At 36.5% G+C, this 11,032-nt stretch overlaps 2 protein-coding genes across 2 annotated transcripts; one reads left to right on the plus strand and one right to left on the minus strand.

Moving 5' to 3' along the window:
- Positions 1–610: 610 nt before the first annotated feature.
- Positions 611–6,163, minus strand: LOC127453233 (RNA-binding protein 8A-like). The gene is made up of 6 exons (XM_051719479.1): positions 6,063–6,163; positions 4,370–4,429; positions 4,187–4,264; positions 3,918–4,054; positions 1,103–1,239; positions 611–962 (listed from the first exon to the last, which is right to left on the minus strand). The coding sequence occupies exons 1-6, from the start codon at positions 6,121–6,123 to the stop codon at positions 917–919; spliced, it is 519 nt and encodes a 172-aa protein (XP_051575439.1). The 5' UTR covers positions 6,124–6,163; the 3' UTR covers positions 611–916.
- Positions 6,164–9,658: 3,495 nt separating this feature from the next.
- Positions 9,659–10,741, plus strand: LOC127453236 (type-4 ice-structuring protein LS-12-like). Its single transcript, XM_051719485.1, has 4 exons — positions 9,659–9,671; positions 9,798–9,876; positions 10,182–10,308; positions 10,447–10,741. The coding sequence occupies exons 2-4, from the start codon at positions 9,831–9,833 to the stop codon at positions 10,664–10,666; spliced, it is 393 nt and encodes a 130-aa protein (XP_051575445.1). The 5' UTR covers positions 9,659–9,671; positions 9,798–9,830; the 3' UTR covers positions 10,667–10,741.
- Positions 10,742–11,032: the final 291 nt, after the last annotated feature.

Here is an 11,032-nt window from a genome sequence, read left to right on the forward strand (position 1 = left end):
TTTTTTACCCAGTCTTTATGAATTTACCTTGGGCATTTCTGTTAAAATATATAATAAAATATAATTTCAGCACATATTACTTCAAATAATCAGGGTTCCCACTCCTTTTGACCAATGAATTCTACAAGTTTTCCAGTTGTTTCTGATTACTGGATGAGGATTTTAAAAATACAGTAGAAATTGCACTTGCAAAGTACAATTTCTAGCTATTTAAAGATTTTAGATCTCGGCAAAACCAAAAACATTTATATCTACTTTAGAAATTACCACAAATGACCTGATGCTTCCAGGTTTTTCTTGACCAACCTTGAATAATTCTGATGCGCTACTGAGACGATTATTGTCAAATACTATTTTATAAGCAACAAACTTTTGACTAAATTCTGTGCAACATACAGTACGTTACAGTGACAAAAGCAATGCCATGTGTACACAGATGACAGCCAAGGTTAGAAAACATTCTTGCTGATAAATAAACATATTAAGAAGTAATGTGATCTGGAAATATTAATACATGACAAGCCAATGTAAATTCCTCTCCAAAGAAGCATTGTGAAATATCTGGTAAATCGGGTCTGACTGAAAACAAAACAGGCACAAAACAAAGAGGTAAATCCAAATTAATTTATTGGAAGTGTACAAATCACTAATCATGACACAGATTCCAATGAGAGAATTACATGTACTGCCACTTTGTACAAAAAGAAAAACTACATAAAATCAAACACATATGCTTCAGCAGTATTCTGCATTCTTCAAAAGTTACTAACAGTTAAGAAAAAAAACCTCTCTGACCAGGGCAACACTAAAATCCTTATTTTGAGAAATTCACACACACTCCATTCGAACACCAAACTGTCTTGAAATTATAAAGCGACAGGCTGGGAAACGGACACTGGTGGGAAATAAGGGAAAATCAACGTCGCCGTCTGTCAGGGCTCCTGCTGCGCCGCCTTCCACCCCTAGAGGAAACATTGCCCCATTAGTCATGTTTTACAAGCACCTGCATCATTAACAACTGCATTAGAAGACAAATCTCCCTTACAAATAAAGTCTGTGGGAGTATATAAATCAAATTTAACAGGATAAGAAACTGAGTTACCTCCTCTTGCTCTTAGGGGGTCCTCTTACAAAGCCCCAGTCGACACTGATTGGTTGCCCCATAAGTTCTTGGCCATTCAGCCCTTCCATCGCTGCCTGGGCTTCTTTGTAGGTCTCATACTCCACCAGTGCATAGCCCTATGAAAAACAAGGTCTCATTGAGTGCAAGATAAGGTGAGAACTCTTACTCAAAAGGATCCTTCGTCTGGTTCCAGAAGACTTTCACAATCTAAACATATTTTTGCATTATAATTTTTGTCAGCTTGCAAATGTAAACAATGTACAATTTCAACTACAAAACAGAGGGCGAATTCCAAACAGCGTTTTTGCGCCCTTGTAGGGCACTGGGGGAAGGGTACGGCACACTAAAGGGCATTCCAAACAAAAGTGAGCAACTCAACCCCTCCATGAAGGGCCCTTCCACAAAGCTGTTACGGAAGGGCACATGTGATAGTCACTTCAAGGAAGTAATTTTACCATTTATGATTACGTGACCCTGGGTGGCGTGTCTTCGCGATATATTTTGAAGCAAGGTTGTCAGGAAGAATGTATTGCATGTTCAAATACTCGGGCAAGCACTATAGCCCTTGTAGCAGATGCGTCTCCCCCTCCGCAGTTTACATTCATCCTCATATATTAGATAGTAGACAGCCATAAGCAGAGGTACTCCAAAAACAGGGTCCATTTTTCCTGTAGTCAACACACCCTGAGGTTTGTTTTTATTTATTTATTATTAAGACCTCTTGTGCACCAAATAACTTTCAGCGGGAAATGTTCATTCATGTTTTTTAATATACATTTATGTAGCACAGCTATATTATTATTATTATTATAAAAACAGCACGAGAAAAACTTCAGGCAAAGATAACGAGGAAGTGACGTATGTCTTTCATTACTCCCTTCATCAAATGGCCATATATGAGAGGCAAGTGCCCTGCTCCCTCCGGAGTTCCCCATTCAAGGGCTTTGTCTTTCGGAGTGAGTAGGGCATAGGGATGCTCACTTCCTATTGGAAATCGTCCAGAATGTGCTTCATTCCCTTCATGTAGCGACTGCTGTGGCAGTACGCAGACCTAAATGAAATCTCCCTTGTCATGGAAAATTATGTTGTCAACACTATTTACAATAGTTGGAATGCCTGCCCAAACACAACGCTATTTGGTCAAACTGAATTTAAACTTGTGGGTCAACCCTTGTTGACCCTAATGACAAGTGTTTTGTAAGAAACCGTTTTCTTTAAAACACTGCCATCTGGTGGACAAACTCAATCACACTGAGGTGTTGCCCTGTGTTTATCACTAGTCTGTAGGGTTAGACATTACAATAAATATTCATATTAACATAATTTTGTGGGCAATGTTTAAATAAGCAATGTCTTGAATATTAAAATGATTTTAATGCACTATTTAGTTTTTCTATTACATTTCTTAAAGACTGTTGGATTAATTGCACAACTCTTCATTTTCTCAAGACTTACAAGTTTAGGAGTTAAAGGAACAGTTCATCCGAAAATGAAAATTCTCTCATTATTTACTCACCCTCATGCCATCCTAGATGTGTATGACTTTCTTCTGCCGAACACAAACGAAGATTTTTAGGAGAATATCTCAGCGCTGTAGGTCCATACAATGCAAGTGAATGGTGACCAAAACATTGAAGCTAAAAAAAAAACACAAAGGCAGCATAAAAGTAATCCATATGACTCCAGAGGTTTAATCCAGGTCTTCTGAAGTGATCCAAATAATTTAGGATGAGAACAGACCAAAAGGTAACTCCCTTTCACTGTACATATTGCAATTTCATATTGCAGTCTCTAGGCACCGTCATGACGCTTTCTAGTGCTTGATGCATGTGCAGAGCACTAGATGCCGCAAGGAAATGTAATCAAGCTTGAAATCATGATCGCCAAGGAGACTGCTGATGTTAAGTGATGTTAAGTTTTATAGTGAAATTGGAGTTACATTTTGGTCTGTTCTCACCCAAAATCACTTAGATTGCACATGGTTTTGCAACTGGAGCCATGTGGATTACTTTTATGCTGCCCTTATGTACTTTTTGGAGCTTCAAAATTTTGCTCACCATTCACTTGCATTGTATGGACGTACAGAGGTCCTACAGAGAGACATTCTTCTAAAAATCTTTGTTTGTGTTCTGCAGAAGAAAGTCAGTCACACATCTAGAATGGCATGAGGGTGAGTAAATTAGAGAATTTTCATTTTTGGGTGAACTATTCCTTTCAGAGATAGCCATTTTAAAGCACCTTCAACTTTGTTTCAATTAGGCCTAATCAAATTCGAATCAATTAAAACTGGTTCAACTCTTTTTGCATCATCATTCAAAAATCGCATGACATTTTCCATGTATTAAAATGTTGCAGTAAAGTTATATGTAGGTAAATATTGCAAGTATTATCATTTTGGTGCATTTTCTTGAAAATTATTAAATATTGTTCCAAAGAATTGCATGGAGGCAAAAAAGCCTTCCAGAAGCATGATAAATTCACCAAGTAAACCTCAAACTAACAGTTGTCTCACTGTTGCCACAGAACACAACTACTATTTCAAATGCCACAGGAAATGAACAGCAGTCACTGGGACAATAAAGAGAGAAATATATGCAAAGTGAGTATTATATAATGTACGACACACACAAAGCAAATGTCAACAGACTCAAGCTGTGGCAGATAAACTACAAAAGGATTTTGATAAAATTCAAAAGATCTTGTATAAAAAAAAAAAAAAGAAGAAAAAAAAAGTGTAATACACCAAAGATCATAAAAAATATTACATAGCCCCAGAATTAAAAATCTGACTAACCTTAAGGTAACCTGTTCTTCTGTCCAAATTCAAATGCAAGTTCTTGATTTCTCCAAACTCTGCAAACTTGTCGTGGACGTCCTCTTCAGTCGCCTCCTCATGTACACCAGTCACAAAAAGAATCCATCCTTCAACAGCTGCAATGACATCACAGCATACATTTAAAGAGGGCTTTACAGACTAGAGGTGAAATGTTAGTCTTGAGTTATTTCAGAAGATTTTAACAGACTCGTAGGCATGTCATATCCAGTGCAGCACATTACTCTTACATCTCTGTGGTCCAGGCTCATCTCCGTCCTGTTCTACTGTGTCATAGTCCTCTCTGACTCTAGATCTTGCTCCCTCCTCTGTGTGGTAAAAAAAAAACAACAAAAAAAAAACAAACACCATTAAATAATGATTCACAGAGCCATGGGAGGAAAAAAATAAAAAATGAAGAGGTGGTGACTTACCTGATCCGAACCCACGACCCTTTCTCTTCTTGGCCTTCTCTTTTAGCTTGTGAATGCTCTCTGTAGGGTAAACACAACAAACAGGAGAGTTAGTCATTAAAATAAACAGTTAAGGAAGTCATGATTACAGTACATTAGAATCACAAGCAATAACTTAAAGGATTTACTCAAACTGAAAGTTGCAAAACCATTGCACTATTTCCACGACTAAATAAAGGCGCACAAATTGACATGCATAATTATAACAACATAGCATTGGCATACAAATCTGAGCAATATAAGTCCTACACAACCAGATGAAATTACCTTGTTGGTGATTAACCCTTGTGCGACCTTCAGGACATTTTTGTCTTTTTCAATTTTGTTTTTTCGATCATTCCGGCTGCGTTGATGTCAACGGCATCAATTTTGCCGAAGGTGTGTATTTTTGGGGGAATTTTGATATTTCAACCTCAGTTCCTATAATACATCTATAATACACCGTGTACACAAAATAGTTACACTCAGTATCTTAAGGACAATAATGTCCTCATTGAAACCCATTAAAATTGCAATATTTGATCCCAGTGCCATTAAAGCATAAAATCATGAATTCTATGATATTATGCTTTCATTCCGGAGCACTGACTTCAAAATTTATTTTTTTAATATTTCCACCAGATAGCATCATTTTTCTCATGTTTAGCCTATGGAGCAAATACATGCTTTCTCCCTATTTTCTGTTTGCTGTATTATAGAGCACTGCAGGCCAGCTGAATAAATGATGCAGCTAAAATTGTGTGGGTGTGTTGGTATGGATGTCAGAGTGTGTTTTGTATGTGTGTATTGAGACATTTGTGTGTGTGTAAAAAAAACAACAGTGGCACTATGTAAACAAACTGGCATTTAAAGGATTAAAATCCTGAAAATGAATGAATATTTGGTAGTTATGATCAGGACTGATGTTGGTTAAAAAAAAATCTATGTCAGTGAAAGTGTAAAATAATATTAATATATTTTATGGCAGTTTTTTGATGCAGACATTTCTGTCCTCTAAGGTACTGTTTTTTTTTTTGTTTGTTTGTTTTTTGCTTTTCTGACACTGCACAAAAAATAATAATGCATCAAAATCAATGTTGTTGCTAATCACTGGTATATCCCAGACTGTGATGATGATAAAAAAATAATTAAAAAAATTATTATTTTTTTTTTAAAAAACCCTTAGCATTTAGTATATGGACAATAATTTTTTTGTATTTTATTTATTTTTATAAAAAACAACAGTGCCATTATAAAACAACCATAATCCTGAAAATGAATGAATATTTGGTAGTTATAATCAGGACTGATGTTGGTTAAAAAAAAAAAATTAACTCACTTAAAGTGGAAAACAATATATAATATTATTATGGCAGTTTTCTGACGCAGACATTTTTGTCCTCTAAGCACCTCGGAGTAACTTTTTTTTAAACTGACGCACAAGGGTTTAAAAAACAAAAAACTAAGAGATATAAAAACAAAATAATAGTGATGAAGTGCGATGAAGACAGAAACGCGCGAGTTGTTTGTATTAGCTAGCGGTTAGCACGCTCGCTAACAGCAACAGGCCCACCGGAAATTAACCCGAGCATTTACTATTCGAAAACTTACGAGGTAATATAATATCAAACAAATAAGCTACATTTGGAGCATCTGAATACAAATGAAAATTCACCATCTTCGTCCATAGGAAAGTCTTCCCCTCCCGCTTCATGAAGATCCAACACGTCCGCCATGATGCCTGCGTGAATGAGAATGCGGCCTCGAGCATGCGCAGAACGTACAACGCGATGCTGCCTCTTCTTCGTTTATTCGCATCAACTGCTGCTCGAGTATTTGGCCATCTACTGTTTTGGAACCTCAAACCTCTATGTATTTGATTGGCTTGAAAACGAAATTTGGTCTGTTGTCCTTTTAATGGACGAAAATTTTCATTTGTTAGCTTATAGCTAACAATTTTGTACCACATACAACTTCTACTGCGAACATAATCATTTTGACCAAAGTGTTTCCAAAGCCATAGAGCTGGTCAGGTTGTAGTCCAAAAACCCTCAGAAAAATAGCATTTGCGAGCTATGGGTTCCCTCAGGATTTTTCTGTTTTTTATAATTGCAGTTTTGGATTTATGAGTAAAATGAGGTCTGTGGTAAACTTTACTTGAAGACGTTTTGTTCTACAACATAAAATCACACACAATCATACCCCAAATGTGAACTTTGTAGTTGTCTTGTTTTTAAAAAAAAAAGGTACACTGAATAATGTACAGATTTTGCTCTTAAGGAAAGAGATTGGTACTTTTATTCACCAAAATGGCAATCAATTGAACACAATGTATAGTCAGGACATTAATAATGTGAAAAATTACTATTACAATTTGAAAAGAATGTACAGAACTTCTTAAACTACTTCAAAGAGTTCTCATCAAAAAATCCTTCATGTGCAGCAATGACAGCTTTGCAGATCCTTGGCATTCTAGCTGTCAGTTTGTCCAGATACTCAGGTGACATTTCACCCCACACTTCCTGTAGCACTTGCCATAGATGTGGCTGTCTTGTCGGGCACTTCTCACGCACCTTACAGTCTAGCTGATCCCACAAAAGCTCAATGGGGTTAAGATCCATATCACTCTTTTCCAGTTATCTGTTGTCCAATGACTGTGTTTCTTTGCCCACTCTAACCTTTTCATTTTGTTTTTCTGTTTCAAACGTGGCTTTTTCTTTGCAATTCTTCCCATAAGGCCTGCACCCCGAGTCTTCTCTTTACTGTTGTACATGAAACTGGTGTTGAGCGGGTAGAATTCAATGAAGCTGTCAGCTGAGGACATGTGAGGCATCTATTTCTCAAACTAGAGACTCTGATGTACTTATCCTCTTGTTTAGTTGTACATTTGGTCTTCCACATCTCTTTCTGTCCTTGTTAGAGCCAGTTGTCCTTTGTCTTTGAAGACTGTAGTGTACACCTTTGTATGAAATCTTCAGGTTTTTTTTTTTTTTTTTGGCAATTTCAAGCATTGTATAGCCTTCATTCCTCAAAACAATGATTGACTGACGAGTTTCTAGAGAAAGCTCTTTCTTTTTTGCCATTTTTTACCTAATATTGACATGCCAGTCTATTGCATACTGTGGCAACTCCAAAACAAACACAGAGACAACGTTAAGCTTCATTTAACGAACCAAATAGCTTTCAACTGTGTTTGATATAATGGCAAGTGTTTTTCTAGAACCAAATTAGCAATTTAGCATGATTACTCAAGGATAAGGTTTTGGAGTGATAGCTGCTGGAAATGGAGCCTGTCTAGATTTGATCAAAAATGACTTTTTTCAAATAGTGATGGTGCTGTTTTTTACATCAGTAATGCCTGACTGTACTTTGTGATCAGTTGAATGCCACTTTGGTGAAGTAAAGTACCAATTTCCTTCCGAAACAGCAAAATCTGTACATTATTCCAAACTTTTGGCCACCAGTGTATGTTGCTAAGAAGTTGCTAAATGAGAACTACAGTGGTTTTCTGTCTAGTCAGGCATGTACAGTCGCAAGCTTGTGGTAGTGTAGTCCTTAATTAGCAACTTGGTGGCTTCAAAATTCACGTTTGAGGCATGACTGTGTGTAATTTATGTTCTTGAACAAAGTGTCCAAATATCTTCAAGCAATATTTACCACAGACCTGATTTTACTCATAAATCCAAAACTGCCATTATAAAAACCCATAGGAAAATCCTGAGGGAACCCATGGCGAAATAGCTTTCTGGGTTCGCCTAAAAATACTGTATATGTTACAGGCAGCGTTTTCTTTCTTCAGTACAGAACTCTGGTGTTACCATCTCCCATCACTTCTATTTTATGGAAAATAGCTCATAACACAAAAAAGACTCACTTGTTGTGACCTTTTTTTTTTTTTTTTTTTAACAAATTTAAGTCGCTGGAAAGAATCCAAATTCTTTTTTTATATTCTTTTTGTCACCTAAACATTTTGTCAGTATTTGTCAGTATTTTCCAATTTATAGGCCTATACACAGTATATATTTCTTTCCCATTAACTTTTAACTATAATTATGATTTCAATTTTTGAGCTTGAGCTTCCAACGATTATTGTTGTACACTACATTAACATTAATTTGATTTGATAATATAAACCCAACCTGCCTCAAAAATATTCTCGTCCAAGCACCCTTTGAGAAGACCATTGAGAAGGCCAGCGGGGGGAAATGTGTTATATAAATTTTTTAAACACATCTAATGGCAACTACCTGTATACACATATGGTATTACTCTATAAATCTGCTTTAAATATGGGTCTACTCGACAGTGACCTGTTAAGAGAGTGTAAAGTTCAGAGCTTGCTCAAAACGTTGGACCCCAATAATCCTTTTATTAGCTAAAGAGGGACAAGATAACCAAGAAGGCCTGATCACAGATATTTTCCCTACTCCACAGTTTTAGATAAACCCAATCAGTTTGTGACAGAATAATGGCTGAGCTGGCTGGTGTTGGTGTATGCCATGTAGCCACATTGTCCCCTTCTGTCAAAGCATATTAAGGGGTAGTATATATTGTAGGTTTCATGAAAAAAACCCATATGGCATTATACTCGTTGGTTTTGGACATTTTAAGAGAAAGATATTATGCACCAACAATGAACAATATCCTTTGTAATTAATGCAGTCTATTAATTGTGATAACATTTCCTCATTAAAAGTATAAGAATAGTCCATCACAGTAGTTACATCAATTACCGACATTATAGATAATTAGGGTTAAAAATTGAAACTCAGTTTTTAAGCTCTCCCCATAAACGTCTCTAGTATGTAAACTATAATAATTAATTAATACTTCATAATAATAGTTGTCTAGTTATCTATTTTTTAATGGAGGGTCTGTATATACTATGGCAGTTCTAGAGTTTATCCATAGTTAAAATTAAGTTATGTCTATGTTCTTCATTAATGTTGTCAGGGGAGGCCTGTCTGATATTATAAATTATTGGATATTTTAAACAAGGTATACTAGTTGGTAACAGTACACAATTCATTAACCCATCTCTTTAGTATCTATTAAGTTCCACAAGTGTGAAATATACTTCTGCGATATCATCACACAAATGTGATGAAGTCATCAGGTGATGAACTTTGAGTCGATCACTTCAGTGTCAGGTAAAGCCTAAAGGTTCAGTCTATAGAGATGAGTTCATCAGCACAGGACACCCTTTGAACACTGTCCTGGGACTATAAAAACCCACAACTCCTTTGAGAACTCACCATCAGGTCTAAGAACCAGAAGACTTAAGGTAAGCCTGCAGCTACATTACTCCTATGGACATTCTGATCTCTGAAATCTGTATTTTGTTCCAAAATGTTTAATATACTTATGAACAAGAAATATGCCTTAACCTGAAAAATAATTGTTGTCTCAGTCTGCACAGGCAAGTCTCACCCAATTTGCAGCCATGAAATTCTCCCTCATCACCATCCTTGTTGTCGCCCTGGCTATTGGTAAGACTTCGAACCATATTGTGAGCCTGTGAGCTCTCAAGAAATGTATTTTCTTGGGTATGCAATATGGTAACATTGTCTTTACTTTGTAAAATACTTAACATAACAAAGTGGCTTGTAGATAATGTAATATCCAGCCATAGAATCTTTCATTTGATTTAGGTTAAGTAGGTAAGATTAATGTCCCTGCATGTAATATTCTCATTTGTAAGTCAGTTTGGATAAAAGTGCTAAATGAATAAATGTAACGGCATTTAAGATTGTAATAAGACTGTACTGTTAAAACATCTTTGCTCTTATTCCAGGGTCCGAGTCAGTATCTCTAGTCAAGAGAGAGACTCCTGCTGAGCTTGACAAGATCGCCAAGTACTTCCAGGACCTCGTGGACACTCTTAAAAACGTTGAGGCCCCTGAGCTGGCCAACAAGGCCAAGTAAGTCCATGAGCTTCATCATTGTCATATGCTGTGGTGAAATCTGCAGATTAACTGTGAACTTAAAAGATGTTAACGATTAACACAGTTATTATTCATTTGAATTCAAATTGATTAATTCTCTTTTTTCTGTCATAGGGCTTACTTTGAGGAGAGCAAAGCCCAGTTCCAGCCCATGGTTGAGAAGCTCCAGGAGCAGCTGAAACCCCTCTCCAGCAACATTGAGGACCACATCAAGCCTCTGGCTGCCTCTGTTCAGGCTCAGGTCGCCCCCCTTACCGATATGGTCCAGACCCATGTTGAAGACATGCTCAAGTTTGTGGCTGAGAAAACCAAGGCCATCCTGCCCCCTCAGTAAACCTCATTCTTTAGTCCCCTCCCCCTTTTGAAGTGATCTCTTTATATGTATGTTTGAAATAATAAAAGCGATAGAATGGTCACTACTTTGTGCTGGCTGATTATTCAATAACTGTTGTTGTAGTGTATGTGTTGATTTGTAATGTATGTGTTGAATTTCTTTCTACAGCAGAACACAAACATAGATTTTTAGAAGAAAATTTCAGCTCTGTTGGTTAATCCATGACTTCTGAATATATGATATATATGAGCTACATGATAGGTAGGTGAGAAACAGATCAATATCAAAGTCCATTTTTACTATAAATTATCCTCTCTGCCTAGTAGGTGTTGATGCAAAGAATGTGAATCGCTAAAAACAAAAAGA

The sequence above is a fragment of the Myxocyprinus asiaticus genome, chromosome 15, assembly GCF_019703515.2.
Source record: "Myxocyprinus asiaticus isolate MX2 ecotype Aquarium Trade chromosome 15, UBuf_Myxa_2, whole genome shotgun sequence".
Lineage (NCBI taxonomy): Eukaryota > Metazoa > Chordata > Actinopteri > Cypriniformes > Catostomidae > Myxocyprinus > Myxocyprinus asiaticus.